Here is a 23,636-nt window from a genome sequence, read left to right as displayed (position 1 = left end):
GGCCTTTGGGTGATCCAGCTCCTTAGTGGCCAATGGTTGTACGCCCAATGTTGTGCAGTTTTTCCCACTAAAATAAGCACTGAGAGGCAAGACTGTGTCCCCTGAACCATTTGCCAAAGACTCCAAGCTGGAAGAGAGAGCAAGGCTTGATTGGCGGGGGCAAGGCGATCAAGCACCAACTCCTTCAGTTTTTCAATCCCAGGTCCTGAGTGAAACTTGGATACTTGTCTACACTTCTAGTCCTTCGGAAGCATGGCGGAGGCAAGTCTTGTTTGGAGAAAGCCAAAGTCCAACATAATACTTGGTAAAGAGGAGGCACATGAATGCTGAGTGACAGGTGCCATGGGCCAAGCCGAGCCCCACTTGTTCATCTAGGTTAGGATAATCAGAGGGAGGCCAACCCAGGGTCTCCTGTCCATGGGCTGGGGAGCAGCAATAGTCAGGAGCAAGGGCCCAGCCCACCTCCCCTAGGAGGCAGAGGGAAGGGGGCTGAGTGGTTGTCAGGCATGATCCTCCCCATCTGCGACATGGCGGTAGCCCGGAGGCTGGGCCTGCATCCGGAAGAGGACAGTGAGGAGCAGCACTATGAGAAGGAAGAGGATGGAGCCGCATACAGCCAAGGCCACGATCACCTCTGAGCACAGGTTGGGGAGGGGGACAGAAAGGTCACGTCAGTGTTCCTCCAACAAATATTTGATTGTCTACCGTATACCACGTGCTCTTCTTACAATGGGGATATATCTAGGTCAGTGACAAATGGTAGAAAGAAAGACAAACCAAACTAAGGGGAAAAGGATGGAAAGGTAGGTCAGTCAGGGAACGGATCACTGAGGAAATGACAATCTGACCAGAGACCTGGAGTCCCTGAGATGCTCAGATATGAGAGAAGAGGGTCTGGGGGCAGGGGCAGAGGGGATGAGTAGACAAGAAGCAAATACAAAAGGCCCTGATGGGGAAATAAGTTTGGCAAATTCTAGGATCAGCTAGAAAGCCAATATCACTATAGCAGAGTGAGGGGCAAGTAGGAGATCAGCCCTGAGGATCAGACCAAGAAGGGCCTGGAAGGCCATGAGAAAGAACTTGGATTTTGTTCCAAATGTCATGGGAAGCCACCGGAAGATTCTGAGAAGAGTAGTGATGTCAACTGATTTATGTTTTAAAAAAATTAACTCGGGATGCCTTGGTGGCTCAGTCTGTTAAGAGTCTGACTCCTGGTTTTGGCTCATATCGTGATCTCACGGTTAGTGGGATTGAGCCCCGAGTCAGGCTCTGCACTGACGGCAAGGAGCCTGCTTGGGATTCTCTCTCTCTCTCTGCTCCTCCCCTGCTCGCTCTCTCTCTCTCTCTCTCTCTCTCTCTTGAAATAAATACATGAAACATAAAAAAAAAAAAAAAAAAAATTAACTCTGTGGTACTGTGAGACTGGTAGGTACAAGAAGAGAATCAGAAAGAACAGTGGGAAACTTTTCAGTAGTGTAGGCAAGAGATGAGCGCAGATCAGACCAGGGAGGCAAGAGGATGTATTTTAAAGGTTGAGCCGATGGGATCTGCTAGTGGACTGGATGTGGGGTCTGAGAAAGAGAGTATTCAAGATGACTCTTAGGGTTACGCTCCACAACTAGGTGACTAATGTGGCATTTGCTAAGATGGGCAAGACTGGAGGAAGAGTGGATTTAGGGGCAAGAGTGTTTGGTTTTAGACACAGCAGCTTTGAGATGTTCTAGCTGACCTCCATGGAGAGACCTCCAATCAGCAGTCAGATATGTGAGTCAGTAGCTCAGAGAAAAGGTCATGAATCTGAGTCATAAAAGGATGGAACTCTGCATGGAGGTGGTATGTAAAGCCATGAGGTTGGATGGGATTGTTTTGGGAGTGTGCACACATGGGGAAGGGCCAGGGTGAGCCCTGGGCCATCCACTGTTTAGTCAGGAGAAAAAGCCAGTAAGGAAGCTACCTGTAAGTCAGAAGAAAAAGCAGAGAAGCCAAGAAAGTGTCTAAGGAAGGACTGACCGATCACATCATGCCCCAGAGAGATGAGAGAAGCTAAGAATTGGTCACTGGCTTTGGTAAGAGGAGGTAATTGGTCCTTTACAAAAGTGGCTTCACTGGTGTGGAAGGTGACACAAGCCTCTCTATCGGGAGTCTGACAGTACAGGCACTGAAAAAGCAAACCAGGAAGGATTCCACTTTCATAGGGAACAGAGAAACAGTGGTGGCTGGAGGAAGATGGTGCCCTGAGAGGTCTTTGTAAGGCTCTCAAGGAGGGACTGACCCAGTAGAGAGAAAACACTAAGGCTCCAGAAGTCTCTGTGGAGGTGAGAAGAGATGGACCCGGAGCACAAGTGCAGAGACTGGCCTCAGGTAGCAGCTTACAGCAGCAAGTAAGCTGGAAGATCTGCTGGTTGCAGGATGAGCCCAGGCTCTCCTGGCTACCGTTATTTTCTCAGTGATCTGAGAAGTGAGGGCATCGCCTGAGACTGAGGAATGGAGAGAAGGTGAGCAATGGTGTCAGGGTGGTCTAGGGAAATGCACTGAGATGGCTGGAAGGGCAGCAGCTCTCGGGAGACCGGCGGGCAGGAAACGAAGGTTGTTTTGGGACATTACTAGTGGAGGCAGGCAGCCACTCACCCGTGTCTGCAGGCCCGCTTGCCAGCTGGCATTCTTGCTGCCAATCCTTGGGCACGACGGGCTCTGTGAGGTGAAGGAAGTCCTGCAGGGGGCAGCGGTGAGGGCAGCCAGGCAGGATCAGCGGCCAGGGAGCCTTGTTACTCTCATTCCGAAAGTACATCTCCACTGAGAAATTCCTGAGGGTTGACAGGAGAGGCGATGGAAGCTGCTCAGCGGGCCTATAACTGGCTGCTTGGGCTGCCCACAGCCTCCACACAATTGCCCCTCCGGAGGGCAGACTGTCCACTCACCCATTATCTTCCTGGTACAGTTCAAATATGTGGCAGGAGGCGTAGGGGGCTTGTTCCCCATTGTAGACATCCAGTGCCATTTGCAGAGCCACCAGGGTGGTGTCGTGCTGTAACAGAGAGGAGCTCCCTGTCAGCCCTCCTCACCTAACCCCCGCCCCCCTCCCGCCCCAGGCACTGAACAGAGGAGACAACCAGCTCTCTGGCCAATGTTCGCATGCTGGGGAGTATGGGAGCTTACCGCAGAGTAAACCAGCAGCTTAGGGAGTTGGGAAGAGGCTGCCATGAGGGTCAGGTTCTTCCGTATCTGAGCCAACAGGACTCCTAAGGAAGAAGAGATCCTGGTGTCAGTGGCTCCAGCTACCCCTGTCTTTTGATCAGACCTATCTGAGCCCCTTCACCCTCTGCTGGTCCTGGGTCTGATCACCTGCACAGGGAACTTTTAGGTGCATGGGAACCATGCAGGAAACTCTTCAGCACCCCTGTTCTCTAAGAACTTTGAAACTTACAGAGAGAAGCAAGATAAAACAAGCTATGTACATTTCAACAGATATAGAGATCTGCCCCTTTATAAGTGAGCTACGAGGTCCTGCCCATGTCTGAAGAATTACTCCAGTTTGGAACAGATATAAACTTAAGACTGCTTCAAAACCCATAAGATGGTGGCAAATACAGGAGCTCTGCCACATGCAGGCTCTGAAAACTACAGAGATGTCAGGAAGGTTTGACAGCTGGCCCTCCCTTGGGTGCTCAGACCAGGAAACTGGCACATGTGTATTATTCTCAGCCTTCTTGCAAAGCGTTCCCTGGTGGGTTTCTGGAGGGAGGTATTCATTTAAGGGGACAGAGGGTCTCCTGACACGAGTGACTTAAGAAGATGAATGGCAGGAAAGAAGCACGCAAACCTGACTGTGGTCGATCATACGGTGACAGAGGAGCTATAAGCATTTGGAGGGCGGGGGAAGGCTTCGGTGACTAATGGGAGGTCTGGTTCTGAATGGGCAGAGAAGACTATGGGGGGAGAGGGAAGCGTGTGAGCAGCCTTCCAGAGCAGGTTGTTAATGCTGTAGGGTCCTGAGGAGGGAAGTGACATGCTGCTCTGGTCACTCACCCCCCTGAAGCCGGGCCTTCTCTGCCTGCTCGTAGATCCCGAAGAGGAAGCGGAAGCTGAAGTCCTTTAGCCGGCTCAGATGCTGCATGGTCTGGGGAGAGGCCCAGGGCGGCAGGACCAGCCCGTGTGTTTGCTGTGTATCGCAGCAGGCAGGTTAGCTCCCCAGGCCTAGGCCAGAGCCTCTCCGGGGACAGCTCTCTTCCCCAGCGGGAAGGTGCCTGTGTGTGTGTGAGGGAGGGAGAGGAGAGGAGAGGTGAGGCTGAGGGACTGGAACCAGGAGACATGGTGGACAGGACACAGGAAAGGAAGCTCAGGCACGAAAAGCGTGACTCAGCAGAATCTCGGATAGCACGAGAGTTCTGGGTGGAGAGGGGCAAGAACTGCTGACAGATAATAAACCATTTCCCACTCTGAGGTTCTTTTTCACCCTTGAGGGAAGTTCCCTTGTTTCGCAAGAAGCGGCTTGCCTGGACCTCCCCAGTGGGAATGGTATCCAGGCCTGCTGTCCCACTTGTCCTGGTCACCTGGGCCTGCCGAGGTGTGAGAGAAGAAAGGTCACACTGGGACCCTAAGTGGGCTCACCTCGCAGAAGAGTGTGTCATAGACATTCCAGACGGTCTCCAGCGTCAGGTCTGTAAGGCCTGTCTCGTTGGCCACCATATCCAGAAATTGCTATGAAAAAAGGATCAGGGGATGAGTCCTGCCCTGGGGAAAGGACAGCGTGATGTCCACCTCAGCCCCACTCACTGCATTCTGAATGATCTCATTCTGATACTCTGGCGTCTGTCGGGTCTCGTTCTGTAACTGCTCGTAACGGGGACACGGGCCCAACGGGAACTTCAGCAGCTGCAGAACAAAGTGGGGAAAACAGGCTGAGAAGGAGTCAGGGATCAGCCGGCCCATGGCCAGAGTTGTCCCTCTCACCGCCTCCAGGGAAGCGCTGGCCAGTCTTACCCTATCCTCAGTGATGGGCACAGTGTGAACAGGGATAGGTTGCCAAGAGATATTTGGGTTGAAGCGCTGTATCCCGTTGGGAGGGAAGAGTCCGGCCAGGTTGGCCTCAGCACTCATGAGCGTACGGTCAAAGTCTGTGCTTCGCACATAAACCTGCAGAGACAACAACACAAGTCTTACCTGTGGGGGTGGGGTGGGGCAGCTTTGGCCCCTCACTGGGGCCTCAGGGGGAGAACCTGAACCTGTTCTTGATGGTTACCCAGCAGATGGTGGCCCCTGCTCCCCATCTCTGACCTTCCTTGTCCCTCTTCCCAGCAAAGGGCCAAATGCTCAGGTAGTGGCTAGCTGTCACCACTCTGTGAAGAACTCCTGTTGTAATGGCTCTAGTTCAAATGCCTTCCCAGTCCAAAGTATAAGGCTGTCAGTCAGTGAGGCTGTCAGTTCTGTCTATCTGTCTGCTTGTATAACAACGCCTATCTCCCTATCTAGAGTTCTTGAAGGCAGAAACTGTCTCCTACCACATACATATACCCCTTAATAAAGTAGCTTAGAGATCAGGGAGAGGAAATAGAGAACAGTTAATTGCTTGTGCAAAGGGAGGAGGAAGCAGTGGGGAGGGGAAAGACCAGGACAGAGCTGGCCCTCAAGGGAACAATAACATTGAGGACCCCACAGCCTGTGGTTGATAATGGTAACCAGAGGAACATTCATCGCCATCCCCGGGCTCTAGGAAGAGGGCTTCAAGAATCAGGAACGCTTGCCAATCTTTCCTGACATGGCTTCTCTACATGTGTTCCCTCCTACCTTTACGTCTTGGCCCTGTGTGGTTTATCGTCTGTCACCCCCACTTCATTCTAAGCTCCATGAAAACAGAGATCATATCTGTGTGGTGCACCATTATATGCACAGTGCTGGCACAGCACTTTGCCTTTAGTAGGTACTCAGTAAGTGTTTTGGATGGAAAGTCTACGCTATTCCACAGAATCAGAAAAGACTTTGCCAGGCCCTAAAGTCTGAGATTGGATGCTTGATCAGTTTTGCCCCTTCCAAGTCAAGGAGGGGCAACTCGGCCTCTAGGACTCTGTTCTACACAGCTCTTGGATGTCGTGTCTGTAGTTGTTACCAAAAACTCATGGCAGGAGGCCAGAGTGCCCCAGGCTTCCCGAGGGCAGGGGGTGAGGATAGTAGATTCCACTCCCCTTGCCTCTTGGAGCTCCCAGCCTTACCTCTTGCCGGTGGTAAGAGGTGTTGAGAAAGCCATGGTAGCGTTGCCGCAGAGCCTGGCCCAGCTCCCAATGCTGTAGCATCCCCTCCTGTGGGCAAACTCAAGAGTTAAGAGGGAAGGGACAGTTTGCAAGCCCACAGGGCTTAGGCACTATTGCTTTCCAAATTTACCCTGTCTGGAAGTAGGAGTGGGTTAATCTGATCACAGAAGTCATTTACTAAGTGGCTGATTGTATATGGCATCTGTCCTGGACACAGAGGAAAGTAAGTTTAAGGTCAAAGTCAGCACCCACATGGCAAATGAGAGTTTGGTGGAGCCCCAAGTTCTGTAGCCTGCTCTCGAGGTCACTCATTCTACAGCACGCCCTGAATGGAGGCTGGCTTCTGACCCACCTTAGTTAGCTGACCAAACCCCTGGGGCCACTCCTCTTCCTGATAGGGATCCTTGGGATATGTCTTCACTGGCGAACGGTCTCCATGTCGGTACAGCTGAGGAAAGAAAATGGTTTGCCTACAGGTCAGAGAGTTCCTCGACAGGGACAAAGAGCCCATCTCTGCCCCTTGTTGGGGAGAGATGCCTTACTCCTTCTAGGAAGCCTTAACTCTACCCCCTGCAAAAGACCCCAACTCAGAAGTCAGTAACTTTGAACAGGTTCCAGAGATTCTAATTTGGCCAACCAACGCCACTGGAGACCATAAGAGAAGCCAAAGATACAGATGGGAAAGGAAAGGAGAAATGAAAGCAATGCCGGGGATGGGGGAAGGGATGGGGGGAAAAATCACCAAAGGCTTAAGGGTGAGTCCCTTTACCGTTCTACAACATCCCTGTCCCAAGACAGACTCACCGACCTATGCCCTGATATGTAATTAATTACACCCTGCCTGTCCCCGAAAATAACTCGGGCTCCACATCAATTCCGAACTGGGCCCCCGACCCTCCAGGCCAGTCGTCTCGTCCTAAACCGGCTCCCGCTCCTCCAGATCCCGACCCCAGCACAAGCCCCGCCCCTCCCTCGAACAACCGGCCGTGCCCTTCCAGCTCTGGCAAGCCCTTTGGCCACCCCGTCTCTCATTACCAAGGTGACGAAGCGCAGACTCCGGGCCTGGGTGGGTGGCATCACTATCAGGTTCACGCCAAGAAGGAGCTGGAGAAGAGCTGCCCCGCTCCATGCAAACGGCCTGCCCGCCATCACCGCTGTAGACTATGCAGCAAATCGGCTGGAACCCGCTGCGTGGCACCTACAGCAGCCGCCCGGACGCACCCGTAAGGACACACGCCGGAAGTGCCTTCGCCGCCATCTTGGTAAAGGAGGGGCAGAGATGGTGGGAGAAGGAGGAATCTGGGAGGGAATGCGATGCGGCCGCGGCGGAGGAGCGTGGGAATGTAGCGCGACCTCGCGTGGCAGAAGGAGCTGAAGATCTCGTCTTGGTAAAGAGAGTCCTGAGCTCGGGTTGGCCTCTGCCACGGAGACCCTGTAACAAGGTGGCGCCTACTGTGTGCCAGTGTATGGGAGAGCGAGCGCCCCCTCGGGCCGGGGTGCCGCCGGTCCTGAGCTCAGAGCCACAGCCGCTGCAGAATTGGGGCGAGAGCTGGGAAGTGTAGGGCGCCCTTCTCCACGCCCCTGCCTTCTGGTGGAATTTGAGCCTTGGCCCTGTTCCCGGGAGAGGCCCTGTTTGGTGCAGGGCACAGAGTGTCAACAGTTCTTTGGACTCTCTGTGTCCTTGAGGTTGGTCCCAGTGTAGCCTACTTGCTCCTGCCTTTGAGCAAAGCTCCAAAAGACCGCAGTCCTTTCCCTGCGCTCCCCACCCGTCCACTTCCGAATTTTAGAGGTCTTCTAAGATGTCATGCCTCCTCCGAAAGGAATGTTGGACAGTGTGTTCAGACTTTGCAGAATCAAAGCAGCGAGTCCACAGGCGAGGAATTTCAGACCAATGGGGAGATACATAAGGATAAGGGGAAGGAGTGTATCATAAAGTGGAGTAGGTGTAGTTTCCACAGAATCGGAGACCCTCTTGGCATTGGCCATTGGGATCCAGGTGCAGCCAATTTGGCCTTAGTGCTTTGTGACTGAGCTTGGAATGACTCCAGGATCACAGGTCCTTGGGATGCTTTGATTCAGGTCTGCCCACTGGAAGCAAATCACCTCAAATGGTTGGAGAAATAAAATCTGATCACAACTGTATGGGAGAATAGGGTGCCTGGGCGGCTCAGTTGGTTAAGGGTCTGACTCTGATTTCCACTCAGGCTGTGATGTCATGCTTGGTGAGCTTGAGCCCCGTGTCTGGCTCTGTGCTGACAGTGCAGAGCCTGCTTGGGATTCTCTGCCTTCCTCTCTCTCTGTCCTTCCCCTGCTCACAGGCTTTCTCCCTCTCTCAAAAGTAAAGAAACATTAAAACAAAACAAAACTTAGAGTGCCTGCGTGGCTCAGTGGGTTAAACGTCCAACTTCGGCTCAGGTCATGATCTCACAGTTTATGGATTTGAGCCTGGAGCCTGCTTCAGATTCTGTGCCTCTCTTTCTCTCTGCCCCTCCCCTACTCTTGCTCTCTCTGTCTTTCATAAATAAATAAACGTTAAAAAAAACTATGGGAGAAAGCAGGATCATTTTACCCTATGACTCCAGATCCAGTTATTTTTAATATACCTTTCAAAATTGTTATGGAGGAGTGAATAGAAATTGAGAGCTGAAAGATGGGTAGTCAAATGGTTTTTAACCTACTTATTTAGTCATAAGCACCTTTACGAATCAGATGAAAATTTAGTGCCCTGTTTTCCAGAAAAAAATGTCCACACACACAAATGGAATTTTGTATATAATCTTAAGAGGTTCATGAAGACCATCAATAGTTTTCTTGATTCAGCATCTCTGAATCCCTGATCCAACCTAGTCCCCTTACTTTAGAAGGATAAGAAAACAGGGGCAACTGGGTGGCTCAGTCAGTTAAGCGTCTGACTTCAGCTCAGGTCATGATCTCCCGGTTCATGGGTTCAAGCCCTGCATCGGGCTCTGTGCTGACAACTAGGAACCTGCTTTGGATTCTTTGTCTCCCCCTCCCTCTGCCCCTCTCCCACTCACACTCTCTCTCTCTCTCTCAAAAATAAATAAACATTAAAAAAGTTCTTAAAAAAAAAAAAAAGGAGAAGAAAACAGAGAGGAAGTGATTTGTCCAAGGTCACAGAGTTTAGGAGAAGGGATTAAAACTCAAGTTTTCTGATTCCCAGATAGTCTTTATAATGGGCTATTTCTCACAGGCTACTCAAACTGCATTGCTAAGCCATATTTGGTGGCCCCCAAATGCCTTCAATAAAGAGATTTCTAATGAAACTTTCTCACATTGGTTGGGTTGAATGGGGCATGGCTAAATGCCCCTTACTCTTGCAAGGACATAGCCTTGCCTTGTACCCAGGCCTTTGTGATTTCAGAATGTAAATCTTGGGTGGGGCGGTGGGGGGGAATGTAAATCTTGGGCTCACTAAATTTTGGTGAGTAGAGCAAATTCAACTTTTGTTTTTCTTCCCACTTGCTCAAGTATGCCTGTATCCTTTGTGCCTGCAAGTATCCTATGTAGGAGGGATTGATGGAGCAGATATTATTTCCATTTCTGTAGTAAAGAACAAATCCAGGAAGGGTGAAGATTATAGCACAAGTACATGGTAGAACCAAGAGCTGAGCCTTGTTTTGTTTTCTGTTTTTTTGTTTTTATTTATTTATTTTTTTGTTTTGAGAGAGAGTGAGAGCCTAAGTGGGGCAGAAAGAGAGAGAGGAAGAGAATTTCAGGCAGGGTGCAGAATTTCTGCACCATCAGCCCAGAGCCCGATGCAGAGCTTGAACTCCCAAACTGCAAGATCATGACCTGAGCCGAAATCAGAGACGCTTAACCGATTGAGCCACCCAGGCACCCTGTGAGCCCTGGTTTCTTGACCCCTAGCTCCTGCATATTTTCTACCAGATGATTCTGTAGTCTCCATGCCTTTGTTCCTAAATACAGATGCAAAAAATGAGGTGTGTAGATAGATTTATAGATAGGTGGATACATGGGCCTATCTCTGATCAAATAAATCAGAATCCATGAAAATGAGACCAGGTTTGGAAACCACTGTTCCACTGTGTTGTCAGAAGTAAACCTAAATCCAGGTGAGTTAATCATTTTATTGATCTGGAGAGGTGTTTTTGTGTAATGGAGTGAGGTGTTTCTTTGTTTGATTTTGAGTCAGCTAAGCCTGTATTCAAATTTGATATTTACCCACTTGCTAGTAACTATCTCTTAGGGTTATATATGTTGCTAAATAAAATAATACATGTAAAGATAAATAGTAAACACATAGTAGTAAATGTTACTTTTCTCCTTTCTGCCTTCTGTATTATCTCTGAACTCATAAGCCTGAGAAGCAGAAATTCCTGGGTTCTTCTCTATCTTGTGATTGGGAGGTTGGGCAGAAGTTGTTTGAGTGCCCTGCAAGATGACCCCCCACACTCTGCACCTTTCCAGAATGGTGAAGGAGAGAGCAAGAATCTGTTTCCTTAGTCTGTCTCTCCAAACTGTACCTTGTGGCCTGCTTTGTGGGAATTTGAGTACTTTCAAGGGAATTATCGAATAGTACATATGACTGTAGACTGGGGAATGCTCCTCTGTTTTTGCTTCAAGTTTCCCATTGCTGCAAGGAAAAATCCTCTGGAGGTTCTAGGGTCACAAATGTGACCTGGAAGATCCCCAAAGGTTCTAGGATCCTCTAGGAGCCAAAGAAACATAGGAGACTGGGAAAGAAACAACACTGGGAGGCTTTGCACCTAATACCTGTGGACCAGTGGGACTCTACTGTGGGGGTGGGTCTGGTAAAGTGAGACATGTAACCCCAGCTGCTGATCACCTGACTACTTGCTCTGGTTTGGGGGAGATGTCCCAGTGGTGGGACTGCAGAAACTCTGGCGATGGTGCCAACAGGTTTTCGTTTTCCCATTTTCCTCTCCCTTTCTTTCTTCACAGGGGGGAGGCTCCTGAAGCCCTGTAACCTGAAGGGGTAGCTCTGGCAGTAAAGCACTGGTAATGCTTCCTTCTACTTGAGATAAAGGAGCAGACTCCCTGACTTGGAGGAGATGGTGCCCTGATCTGCTTGTTCAGCAGCTGGCACTAGCGTGGGTCAAAAGGGCTCCAGATGGGGCTTGTGTGTGGTCTCAGGTCCTGGACTGCAGAGAGATGGGGGTGTCAGGAGAGGGAGCTGAGGATCAGGAGTAGATGAGGGAGGCCTTTCCCACCTCCCAGAAGGTAGGTCATCAAGCCCCAGATCAATGTTACATCCCAAGTTCCTTGTATCCAGGTGTTTCAGTGACATCTCTGACTGTCCTTCTACGCTGAAGCTTCTGGGGGTGGGGAAAGGTGGAGGAGGGCACTGGGTGGATGATGTGGGTGCTGAGACAGAATGGTTCCAGTTTCCCAGGGGTTGGAGTCCCTGGTGTCTGCTTTTCCAGGACAGCTGGGGCCTTGTGAAAATCTGGAAAGGAAGACATGCAAGAGGAATGGAGAGCCTTGTGCTCATGACTCAGAGATGTTCGGACAAGGGTGGTGGCCTCGTGAAGGGATGACCTTGTGATAAGAGGGAACAAGAGCTAAAGCTGGAGGCAGAACTTTGAGATGGGGGGTGTCAGAGGGGCTTTTCTGAAATGTGAAAGTGAATACGGGGGCAGATTTTGCAACACCACCCAGCCTGCTGTCTTCTCAAGCCTCTGCTCTCCAACCCCCGCCTGTTCCCCCCACCCCACCCTGTGCTTCCTCCCATCTTTCACCAAGCTCTCTTTCTGTTTCTGCTTTCTCCGGCCTTCTCCCATCCTGTTCTGCCACGCCCTCTGCCCGCTCTGTCCCCGTTCCTCTCTTCCCTGGTGTCCTGTTCATCTGTTTCCATCCCCCTGGCTGCCTGCCCAGGCCCTCTGTCCTTCTATCCTTTAATGTGGGGCCCATGGGAACTGGAGTTCACAGCAAAACAGGAAGAGCCTGTGAGCAGGAAACTGGGAGTGGGGCAGGGGGTGAACAACCAGCAGTAACCTCAGCCTCCCACATCTGGACTGAAGCATCGCCGGGGCTCTCTGTCTCTCCCACAGCAACCCACCAGCCCCAGCTTCTTCCATCCATCTTAGTGCTTCACTGGTCCAGCTGACCTGAGAGAGAACCAGACAGGAGCATCCTGGACTCCAATTCAAGAGAAAGAGCACAGGAGTGCTCACTGGAGTGAGGACATCTGGATTCTGATCCCAGCTTGGCCACTAACTGTGTGTGGTCTTGGAAAAGGCTCTCCCATGAGCTCAGTGTTCTGAGGCTAGTTCTTCTGAATGTTCTCTGTAAAATGGTGCTCCTGTTATTTACCCTCCCTCCCTCCCTCCCTCTTGAGGTTGCTCTAAGGCCCAAAAGATATAGTGAAACAAGCACTGGAAGGTTAACAGTGTGAGATTCCAGGTGATGGGAAGACCTATAGATGAAAGGATTGGAAGTTAATGATCGCTGCTACCATTTCTTGAACACTTACTATGTGCCACACATTGTGCTGTGATACGTTGTTTATGTCTCATGACAACCTTATGTAGCTAAAACCATTATTATTATCATCCCTATTTTAAAGGTAGGGAAATTGGTTAAGAAACATTATGTAACTTATTTAATCGCAATCAGACAGCTAATAAGAGGCAGAGGCAAAGCCAGATTTGAACCCAAAACCTGAGCCCAGAGCTCAGGTGCCAAACAACACGTTGAGATGAAATTGACAAGAGTTAACAAGTACAGAAGAGGATCATATTATTTCTCTTATTTAAGAAACAGGAACATAGTACCTCCTCTGTTGCTGACTCTATGCTAGGCCCTGTTCCATGGGCCACAGGGGAGATAAAATCAATTAAACATGGTATCTACCTTCAGGGGTGTATCTCATTTTCCAGGCAACAGGGCAGGACAACTACAGCTATAGTCTTAGTACATCCTGGTTAGAACCTACCATCACTTCAGATGGAACGGTTCCCAGATACGAGAACCTGTGTATCTTCCCAGGTCCATCCTGGGCTGGCACCTGAGTCACCTGCCATCTCCACCCCTACCTCCTTGCCAGGCCTGCCATTGCTCCTCCTCTCTCTCCTGGCCTCTTCACATTTCGGTGGCCCCCTGCAGGGCACCCACGTTCAGAAAGCCTCCCTGGAAGGAAAAGCACCTGCCTTTCCACCTCTGGAGTGATACCAGCTTGGCTGAGGCCCGGGGCTTGTGGGGAGAGCTTTTTGGCCCTTTCCCAGAGGCAGGAGAGGAGGAGGGAGGCTGGGAAAGCAGGCTGGGGCTCAGTGTTGCAATTCCGGGCAGTGCAGGGACCTTTGCTCTACGAGGTGTCTATGGAGGGGAGGGAATACTGACTCTGGAGGCTGCCGGGATTGGGGTGGGGGTGCCTGGGAGGCCGTCTTTCTGTAAGAGCAGCTAAGAGGCACCGGGGTGAGGAGAGGAAGGGGAGAGACGTGGAACTGGGCTGGTCTACAGGGAAATGCGACTGTCATGGTTGGGGGAAGGGAAGCAGGGGTGAGGCTGGGCTGAGGGGCGGCGGGCTGGGGAGGAGTCAGCATGGTAGGGAAGCTGCTCCGTGGGTGTGGGGGACTGCGGCCAGGGTTCTGGTCAGTCGTCTCCAGTCTGCCTAGCAGGAAGGAGAAGTGGCCCGACCCCTCACCAGTCCCTCCCCTCAGCCTCTCCCCACATTACTTTTCTGGGGCTCCGGTCCTTCACTTGCTCAGCTCCGGCTCCTCTGCCAGCCAGCGAGGCCTCTGGACAGGGGATTGCACCATCCTCCTCTCCCAGCAAGGGGGCTCCAGAGACTGTCCCAGCCTGGAAGTCCGCTGGCCTGGGGATTCGGTGGGTCTGTTCCTCAGCACTGGCCTGGGGCTCTGTGTGTGAGTCTGGGGTGGGAGGGAGGTTACCCTGTAGATCTTAGAAAGTGGTCTCTGGGGAGAACTGAAGGATGATAATGGTGATGGCAGCCCAGGCAGCACCAGGATTCTGTTTAGGTCCCAGAATAACTTCTGAAGGGTTCTGGGGGAGGGGGGTCCTGGCTGTGAACTGGAGTGACTCCCACAGGCAGGAGGTTTGTGCCGGGACCCTGGAAAGTGACAGTAGTGAGGGTGTCTAAAAAGCAGTGAGTTTTACTGTGTGAGTGAGCAGTGAGTGAGCTGGTCCTGGCCAACTTTGTTCCCAGTGCTGTCCTTACTTTGGACTAAGAGGAAGGGGCTCTGACAGAAGCTGGGCAGATGTGCCCAAACACCCTGTGATGGCCTGGAGGGGTCCTTGGGGAGAAGAGGTGGCATGGTGGTCAACAGCTAAGACTTTGGAGTCAGACCAGAATTGGAATCTTGGCTCTACCATTGCCTAACTGTGTAGCCATAGGCAATTTACTTAATCTCTTTGAACCTCAGTTTCCTGATCTGTAAAATGAGCTTAAGAATAGTCATGATATTGGGGTGCCTGGGTGGCTCAGTCGGTTAAACGTCCTACTCTTGATTTCGGCTCAGGTCATGATCTCACGGTTCGTGAGTTCAAGCCTCGCAAGGAGCTCTGTGCTGATGACGCGAAGCCTGCTTGGGATACTGTTTCTCCTTCTCTCTGCCCCTCACCCGCTTGTGCTGTCTGTTTGTCTCTCTCTCTCTCAAAATAAATAAATAAACTTAAAAAAGAAAGAATAGTAACGACATCCATAGGAATATTGAGAGAAAGGCATATAAAGCCTTAGAACAGGCTGATATGTACGTATACAGCAAGTAAATGTTAGCGGATATATCAGTACTGATAAGATCAGGAGGAGAAAGTTGCCGAGGCCAGAAAGGAGCCCGGTTCTGAAGACTGTAACATGGATCATTCCTGCAGGAGAGTCCCTTGGTAATGTCCAGGGCTCCAGGAAGAGATGTCCTTGTGGCTGGAGGCCCCTGTGCCTGATGCTTCTCCTGGTAAGCTTCTTCATCCCAGCCCTCTCCCCTGATCCCACATCTCAGCCCTTCTCCTCCCTCAGGAATCAGCCTCCTTCGTTACTTGCCTTCTGCCATACCCCAGAGAGCAGTCTAGAGTCGTTCTTGGTATTGCTTGCCTCCTTCTGCCCAGACTACCTCTATCTACACTGGTTCTGGTGCTGTTCCCTCCCAATCTGGGCTTGCTGCTGGGGACAGCTGGCGTGTCCAGGGCTTAGCAGCACTGGCTTTGAAGAGTTCTGTCTGATCTCTGAAATTGATACACATCAGCCCCTCAAGGGGACAGAGGTTAACATCCTCATTTAAGGTATTGAGGTACAGGGGACTGTAAGTGACTAGCCCTAGAGCCCACATGAACCCCAGGGGCCTGAAGCCTGAGCCAACATTTTGCTGCCCTCTAGGGGTAGAAACAAGTTTGCAGTTTCCCAGAAGGACACAGAGGAAGTGGATGGGAGGGACCTGAGAGACCCCCCTTGTGCCTCTCTTTTGGGGCTAGACTCTGCAGTGGAGCTGTGGGAGCCAGATGCACAAGATGCAAGTGGCCAGGCGCTGGGAGTCAGCAACTGCGTCCTCAGGGAGGAAGCCAGCACGCCCCAGTCGGCTGGGGACTCCCTGGGGGCAGGGCTGGAGGCAGCAGAGCCCATAGTCCTGCTCCCTGGGGTGGATACCCCTCCAGAGTCTACAGGTGAGGAGCTGTTGGATTTGGAGGAGGCAGGGGCTCCCTGGATCTGGGAGAGGTACCTTAGGGCCGTTTACCTCATAAGATCATGGTTAAGTCCAAAGGCTTTGGATTCAACTAGACTTGAGTGATCTAAGTGTGAATTTTGTCTCTACCTTAGGCCTGTCCGAGTCTCGGTTTCCTTATTTGTAAAATGGAAGTAATAATGGTATTATCGCTTCTTGGCCTTTTGGCTAAGAGCAAGTGTAACATCTGTTCTTACCAGTTTAATAATAGTATCTATCTGTTATGGCTGTTGTAAGGATGGATCAATGCATATAAAGGCTCAGACAATACCTAGGACATAATAGCACTTGGTATATGAGAGCTACTTTCTCATAACCGACTAGGAAGGGAATGAAGGTCACTGAGTGCTCAGGGCAGTGGCCAACTGGGCACCAAGCTTTTTTCTTGGAGAAGAACACTAAGGCTCTTCCCTGTACCCAGAGCTCCGTCCGCAAAAACGGAAAAAGGGGCCAGCCCCCAAAATGCTGGGGAATGAGCTGTGCAGTGTGTGTGGGGACAAGGCCTCTGGCTTCCACTACAACGTGCTGAGCTGTGAGGGCTGCAAGGGATTCTTCCGCCGCAGCGTCATCAAAGGAGCGCGCTATGTCTGCCACAGTGGGGGCCACTGCCCCATGGACACCTACATGCGTCGCAAGTGCCAGGAGTGTCGCCTTCGAAAATGCCGCCAGGCTGGCATGCGGGAAGAGTGTGAGTGTCTGGGGGCAGGAGTGGGGGAGGAGGCTTCTGGGAAAGGGGTGCCAGGGTGTGAGGGTAGACAGGCAGCTGAGCCTACAGGGCCTTCCTACATGGTCCCTACGTATAGATTAAAATCTCTTCCTTATGTTTACTCAATGCTCTCTGCTTTTCTGGAGCCTCAAACTACCCCTGTGCCCCATCCTTGCTTCCTGTCTCCCCCTTTTCCTCCCTCCTCACGTCCGGCCCCGTCCTTAGGTGTCTTGTCCGAAGAGCAGATCCGCCTAAAGAAACTGAAGCGGCAAGAGGAAGAACAGGCTCAGGCCACATCCATGCCCCCAAGGGTGTCCTCCCCTCCCCAAGTCCTGCCCCAGCTCAGCCCAGAACAGCGGGGCATGATTGAGAAACTGGTGGCTGCCCAGCAACAGTGTAACAGACGCTCTTTTTCTGACCGGCTCCGAGTCACGGTAACTGAGGGAGCTGGGGACAGGTGGCTGTGCCCAGGGCATGGTTGGCTTCTTGATATCCGACTCAGTATAGTTTGTGTCTTCCATCCTTGCCCTTCTGGATAGCCTTGGCCCATGGCACCAGATCCCCAGAGCCGGGAGGCCCGTCAGCAGCGCTTTGCCCACTTCACGGAGCTGGCCATCGTCTCTGTGCAGGAGATCGTTGATTTCGCCAAACAGCTGCCTGGCTTCCTGCAGCTCAGCCGGGAGGACCAGATCGCCCTACTGAAGACCTCTGCGATTGAGGTGGCTGGCAAGGCTGAGGGATGACGGGAGGACCGGGGCGGGATTGTCTCTGGCAGGGGCTTCACGACAGCCGCATGGGGAGTTGAAAGTGCCTCATGCCGAGACCAGCCTGCAGAGTCCCTGTTTGAGGTCTGCTGTTGTGTGCAGGTGATGCTCCTGGAGACGTCTCGGAGGTACAACCCTGGGAGTGAGAGTATCACCTTCCTCAAGGACTTCAGTTACAACCGGGAAGACTTTGCCAAGGCAGGTGAGAACTGAGATCAAGAAAAGATTGGGGTGGATGGAGAGACACTTTTGGTCATTGGGCTCATAGTGACTACAGAGACACAGGCCCAGGCTTTGGGTGGCTGTTCAGGGAAGGCTTCTCTTGTTTTCCCAAGATAGAAAGTTGGAATGGTGATCGGCCTCTCTCAGCTGCTCCAAATAGACCCCTGTCCTCTGTTGCATTTGGCCAGTGGTTCTCAAACAGTGTTCTAAGGAATCTGAGGTGGGGTTCTGGGGAATTGTCACCCTGGAGGAAGGTCAGAGAGGCAGAGGAATGTCCTTCTTCCTTGAGCCAAACAAGAAACTCCGTGTAATATTGTGCTTCTGGATGATGTTTTGCCTAAAGAAAAGATTTTGCACCGAGTCTTTTAGTACTTAATAAGGAACTCAGTGGTGCCCTTTAAGGAACGTGTGGACTGACTTCACCCTATCTTTCAAATGCTTTTTTTGATGAGTTGTGGAACAGAAGCTGAAACGTGGCAACTTCAGGGCCATTTTAGGTTAAGAGTGAACACTCCCTTCCCCGTGCTGCATTACACCTGGAATGTTTTCTCCAAGAATTCGTTCACAGCGCTGCTCTTTGATCCTTACTTGTAGGCTAAGCAGTGTTGGCTTCCTCATATCCAGTTGCTGGTAATGTTTGTGTCATGGGAGTGGGGGTGGGCAAGAATGGACGGCTGAGGGTGTTTTGGAGGGACTGGAACTTCGGCTCAACGGGAGACCGAGTAGTTTAACACCTGAGTGAGTGGGTCTGTAAAATAGGGCCAATGCTATGACTCCATTCTTGGGGTTTGGTAGGTCCTGCTTTCCAGGACAGAGCTCATTGTCTGGTTTCTGGTGACTCAGACCAGCTCATATGCCTCTTGTCCAATACAGGCCACTCTGAGCTTTCTAGGAAGGCCTCCCTTAACTATAGAGCATGGCACATCTGTCACATCTCCTGGCTTCTCTAGTGCCCTGTGTGCTGCTGGAGTGTATAGGCGCCTAATGGGGGCAACTTGAGGACTTTTTTCCAGCTTTAAAAACCCAGCCCTGCTCCTTTTCTCTGCCTTTTTCCCTAAATGCTTATCATCCAGGTCGTTCCCAAGCGTGGCCTCCTCCTCCTTCCTAACCTCCTCCTTTCTGAACCCTTCGCCATTCTCATGTCCGGGTGTTCCTGCAGCACTCGCGGGCTTGTGCCATCTGAATCTGCACCTATTTATAGATTCATTTATATAAGCAGTTGTGATGCCATCACATTTGCCTTTCATTTCTTTTTGTCAGCGAGATCTTGGGAAGGAGGAGCAGGGGCCCTCTTTTGTCAGGTCTTCATCCCTCTCTACACCCACTACTATATGCTGCAGCCACTAATGATGTGGCCTGATAACATGAGCAGACCCTGCAAGGGTGCACAGACCATCTCCAGAACCTCCGCCTCCTCTCTGTACAAAGGGGCTGTTCGGCACAATTGGAGGCTCAACACCTCAACAAGAAAGGCTTTATAAAATGGGGCTTGTCCATTAAATGTCTTAGCACACACTTGATAAACATCAGGGTGAAAGTACAGGAAGTGACTAACCAAGAAGCCTTGAATGGAAAAGTTAGCAGATGGTTGCTAAAAGAAATCTGAGAGAGCTTAGGGGATAGGGTGGAGTGGGGGAGACTGTGTGATGGGAGAAGTGTTCTTTAGATGTCACGACTTTAGGTCATGGTTTGTTGAACTTCACTCTCCTCAGCAAGAAATCTGGCTCTGTTTTTTTAATCTATTACTTATTTAACAAGCACTTATATAGTATGTGCCACGTTATAATAAGGATCCATCATGAGATGAGTACTATTACTATCTCCATTCTGCAGATGGAAAAACCAAGGCCCAGAGAACTTAAATAACTTACCCAAGGTCACACAACCCAATAAATGGTAGAGCCAGGACTCCAACCCAGGCAGTCTGTTGTCATAGTCCATACCCTCAACCTTATTGCTGTGTTCTTGCTGGGATGTGAAACATGTTATCTCTGGTATTCAAACAAGTAAGGCCTATTGCCAGTGAAAAAGTTTTCTTTGTAAACAAAAATAAGAGTTGCCTCTATTTCTAGTAATGTGGGGTCCTCCAGAATGCCAATAATAGGGGCATCTGGGTGGCTTAATCGGTTAAGTGTCCAACTTCGGCTCAGTTCATGATCTTGCACTTTGTGGGTTCAAGCCCTGAGTTGGGCTCTGTGCTGACAGCTAGGAGCCTGGAGCCTGCTTTGGATTCTGTGTCTCCCTCTCTCTCTGCCCTTTCCCTGCTCACGTTCTGTCTTTCAAAAATAAATAAACATTTTTTTTAAATGCCAATAATAGAAGAATTTATCCTTGTCATTCAATTCAGCACCTCCTATGTGCCAGGCACAGCACTATGTGCTTTGCATGCTTTATCATTTAGCTGTCTCAACAGTCTTACAAGTTCAGATGAGCTTCCCATATCACAGATGAGGCTTAGAGAAGTTAAGAAACTTGCCTAACATTACATAGCAGAGCCCTGGAGACTTCTTCGTGCGTTCCCAATAGTTCCCCTAAGTTGAGTTGGAGGAGAGAAGGAAGCTCCCACGGCTCGTGCTGCATGCCCCCGCCTCCCTTCTTCCTCCCCAGGGCTACAGGTGGAATTCATCAACCCCATCTTCGAGTTCTCCAGAGCCATGAATGAGCTGCAGCTCAATGATGCTGAGTTTGCTCTGCTCATCGCCATCAGCATCTTCTCTGCAGGTGTGAGGAGGGGCAGGAGGGAAAGGGAGCAAGAGACTTGCACCAAGAGGGGGCTGCAGGCCCCATGGGGCAGGAATTGTGGGGGTGGAAGCCCATGTCGTGCTACTTTGGGAGATGTTGGGTGTGGCATGTCCCTATTTTGGGGGTTGTGATTTGGGATATGGAACTAAGACCGTGGCCAGACTTGCTCCTCGACTCTCTTGGTGACCTGTAGACCGGCCCAACGTGCAGGACCAGCTCCAGGTAGAGAGGCTACAACACACATACGTGGAGGCTCTGCATGCCTACGTCTCCATCCACCACCCCCATGTGAGTCTCCCGATGGTGCCCTTTTTCCTCCTCCCCCCAGGCTTATCCCCTGACACACCTGTTTTCCCTTCAAGACTCCTTCCCTGACTACATCTTGCACAGACAATTTGGTACCTCTCTCACAACTCCCCTACCCTTGCCCCTTCCCTGGGGAGAGACAGAACCTGTATTTGTCCCTCTCTTCCCCTAGGACCGACTGATGTTCCCAAGGATGCTAATGAAATTGGTGAGCCTCCGGACCCTGAGCAGTGTTCATTCAGAGCAAGTGTTTGCACTGCGCCTGCAGGACAAAAAGCTTCCCCCGCTGCTCTCTGAGATCTGGGATGTGCACGAATGACTGTTCTTCCCCCATATCTTCTGTTTTCTGGGCTGGATGGCTGAGGCGCCTGGCTGCCTCCTACAGGTGGAGCTGTCTGAGAAGGGCAAACATTCCTGGGAGCTGGGCAAAGGAGATCCTCGTGTGGCATTAAAGGAGAGTCAAAGGGTTGGGAGTTTTGTGGCTGCTGGGCAGTGAGGGTCCTGCTAGAAGTGTGCTCCATTTGAAGATCGTACTGACCCAACCAAATGGATGAACCTGGGGGCCACTTTGCACAAGGTTCTCCAGGGCCCTGCCCCTCCTGCCTCCACCACTTCCTGTTTTCCCCACAGGGCCCCAAGAGAAATTCTCCACTGTCACTGCGGCTTGGCCATAAATGCCTGGGGGCTGCCTCACTGATAGGTCTGGCGCTGTCTGTACAGAAAGACCAAAAAGAAGATAGAACGAGAGAAAAAAAAAAAATCTCTGGATTGGGGGTGGGGGCACGGCCACCGTAGAGGAGGAAACCCTCCTTTAGGATCCGCCTCCAGACGCATAACAGAGACAAGTCACAAGTGACAGCCTGGGCAGTGAGAGGGGACTACCAACCCCATGAGGATAAATGAAATGCTGAGGCTTAGATGCCCCCTTCCCTTTTAGTGACCCAGGTGGGATTGTGTTGTCTTTCTAAGGTGGGGGGGGGGGCGGGGTAGGAGGTTGAAGTTTCAGAACTAACACCCCAGTCATGCACCTGTCTTCGTGGGCACGCTCATAATGCCTCGGGTGTTCCGTTGGCACCTAAAAAAGAGGGTACAACAGCCCAACTTCTAGGGCCTCAGGCCTTGTGGGACAGGAAGAAAAGTGCCCTGACAGCAGGGTGTAGGCTGCCCTGCTGCAGGTTTGTCTTGTGGGAAGGGCTGGACTCCATTTCCCACCGGACACCGCGGCACCGTTCACGTCCCCTTCGCTCTGCGCGCTCCCTTGTAGGTGAGACAGCGGGCCGCGCCTTCCGGCCTCGGTCCCCCCCGCCGTCCCTGAGTTGGTAGGCTCCACCTCCAGGGCAGCGGCTTTGCAGCCCCGGCTGCTGGGCACTTCCAAGCCGCTTGCAGGGGGAGGAAGCGTGAGGTGTGGGGAACGCTCAGAAAGTCTCAAGAGCAGTTTCATCTTGAGAAGTCGCTCCCAGGTTAATCTACATTTCGTCGAAATGGACGCTATTACCTTGTCAAATTAAAATCTCGTTGTGCAACTTGAACAAAAGGTATTCCTTTGAGTCCTCCCCATGGCACGCTTGGCGCTGGGCTGGCCCAGCGCTCCCCATCGCCTTCCCACTCCCACTCGGATAGGTGTGTGCGTAGCCGCCTTTCTCCCGAGGTTGGCTCCACCCTTCAGCGCTCGGCTTGGTGCAGCTCTGTCCCCCCCAGTGGTGCATGGTACAGCTCCCGACCCCCTCAACCTCTCCCTCCCTCTCGGGCTCGGAGTGGTACGCGCCCCCCCCTCCCCCCGGGCAGACACGGAACTGGCGCGCGCTGGAAGCGGCGCCGGCAAGCGACCGACGCTCAGCTGCCAGGGGCGGTCTGACTGGGCCTGGCCGGTTCCCCCAGGCTCGGGAGGTAGGAAGGTCCGGGCCACTCGGGGGCCCTGGAAGGATATTTGGGAAGGAACTCCTCGCGGGGGTGAACGGGCTCTGACAGGAAACAGGGGTTCTGGGGGAAGCGGCCTCTGAGGAGGCCCTAAGAGGCGTGTGTGTGGAGGTGGGGGGCGTGGGGTCTGGAGAGGAAGGGGAGTCCGTAGGGAAGGGGGCGGGGCTAGGAGTGAGAGCGCTCGGGGCCGCGGACCGGGTGCGGGCTGCCAGACCCAGCGCCGCTCGCGGCGGCTGGGTTCGATTCCTGCCGGCCGGGCAGGGGCGGGTGAGAACTGTCCAGCAGGTGAGGGGGCGGGCAGAGCTGTCCAGCCCGGGGGCCGAGCCGGGATAAGCACCTGGCGCGTGCGCGCGTGTGTATGTGTGTGTGCATCTTACATTTGATCACGATTTGGAGACCATGTTTGGTTCTTTGGGGAAAAAAAATGGGGGGTGGGGTGGGGGAGGAAGTGTTTCAAAACTGCTTGTTGGAGGGTCGAGACACCATTTAATCTTTGCCGCAACTGCTTCCCTTCCTATCCTCGTGCATCTCTAAATTCCTCTTCCTGCCCGGCCTCCCCCCCCCCCCAACCCTGCCTATTGCCTGCCTTATTGCTCTCGTTCTCCCCCACGCTGACCGGTCTGTGCTGATGCGCTTGCAAGGTCACTGCCTGGGTAGGAGGGGAGAGAGCCTCCTGTTGTGCTCACGTCAGCAAAGATGTCATATCGCTCTCCGGTTCCTGTGGTTTTACTATGACATTCTGCCCCAAACGAGGGACGAATCCAAAGGGTTGGTTAACGTTACCATTTGTAGGCTGAAAAGACATAGAGAACGTAAAGATCTGTGGATTCCAAATCTGCATCTGGAGTGGATGGTGATGGAGGACTTCAGCAGATAGGTATGCGTTTAGGGCTTGATGCCTTTGGAATATAGGAGCTGGAAACCAGGGACTCCCCCTTAGTAAACATGGTTGAAGCAAGAGGCAGAGTCTGAGCCTGGGATGGTATGAAGACAGGATGTGAGTTATAGGTGATGTTAGAGGCTTTACGGAGAGGAGGGAGAATGGAGAGAAAAGCCTTGG

General features: G+C 52.0%; 3 protein-coding genes and 1 pseudogene across 32 annotated transcripts in view; 3 read left to right on the top strand and 1 right to left on the bottom strand.

The window, feature by feature from the left end:
• Positions 1-271: 271 nt before the first annotated feature.
• On the bottom strand, positions 272-7,803 carry ACP2 (acid phosphatase 2, lysosomal). 2 transcript variants are annotated; one of them, XM_049647357.1, is made up of 11 exons: positions 7,281-7,803; positions 6,598-6,693; positions 6,207-6,293; positions 4,981-5,133; positions 4,774-4,872; positions 4,609-4,698; positions 4,027-4,159; positions 3,157-3,239; positions 2,919-3,025; positions 2,629-2,804; positions 272-634 (listed from the first exon to the last, which is right to left on the bottom strand). In XM_049647357.1, the coding sequence occupies exons 1-11, from the start codon at positions 7,392-7,394 to the stop codon at positions 501-503; spliced, it is 1,272 nt and encodes a 423-aa protein (XP_049503314.1). In that variant the 5' UTR covers positions 7,395-7,803; the 3' UTR covers positions 272-500. The 2 variants fall into 2 exon arrangements, with proteins under 2 accessions (XP_049503314.1, XP_049503317.1); XM_049647360.1 differs by lacking the exon at positions 7,281-7,803 and adding an exon at positions 7,050-7,233.
• Positions 7,804-13,745: 5,942 nt separating this feature from the next.
• On the top strand, positions 13,746-21,599 carry NR1H3 (nuclear receptor subfamily 1 group H member 3). 7 transcript variants are annotated; one of them, XM_049647323.1, is made up of 10 exons: positions 13,750-14,072; positions 15,078-15,157; positions 15,672-15,860; positions 16,341-16,607; positions 16,851-17,059; positions 17,165-17,344; positions 17,492-17,591; positions 20,219-20,332; positions 20,547-20,641; positions 20,832-21,599. In XM_049647323.1, exons 2-10 carry the CDS (start codon positions 15,115-15,117, stop codon positions 20,976-20,978), a joined length of 1,344 nt encoding a protein of 447 aa, XP_049503280.1. In that variant the 5' UTR covers positions 13,750-14,072; positions 15,078-15,114; the 3' UTR covers positions 20,979-21,599. The 7 variants fall into 7 exon arrangements, with proteins under 7 accessions (XP_049503285.1, XP_049503281.1, XP_049503280.1 ...); XM_049647321.1 differs by having other exon boundaries at positions 13,750-14,076; XM_049647319.1 differs by having other exon boundaries at positions 13,750-14,110.
• LOC125917887 (uncharacterized) lies at positions 16,068-16,192 on the top strand (annotated as a pseudogene).
• Positions 21,600-21,640: 41 nt separating the features above from the next.
• Positions 21,641-23,636, top strand: part of MADD (MAP kinase activating death domain) — a 40,893-nt gene continuing 38,897 nt past the window's right edge. For 19 of the 23 annotated variants that reach the window (XM_049647187.1, XM_049647179.1, XM_049647171.1 and 16 more), the window contains exon 1: positions 22,573-23,453. The gene's annotated coding sequence lies outside the window, so the exon portion shown is untranslated. Of the gene's footprint in view, positions 22,547-22,572; positions 23,454-23,636 lie in introns of those variants that run through there. The other 4 variants (XM_049647223.1, XM_049647072.1, XM_049647082.1 and 1 more) reach the window with 3 other exon arrangements.

This window comes from Panthera uncia, chromosome D1 (genome assembly GCF_023721935.1).
Source record: "Panthera uncia isolate 11264 chromosome D1, Puncia_PCG_1.0, whole genome shotgun sequence".
Lineage (NCBI taxonomy): Eukaryota > Metazoa > Chordata > Mammalia > Carnivora > Felidae > Panthera > Panthera uncia.
This window is presented reverse-complemented; position numbering and strand designations above follow the sequence as displayed.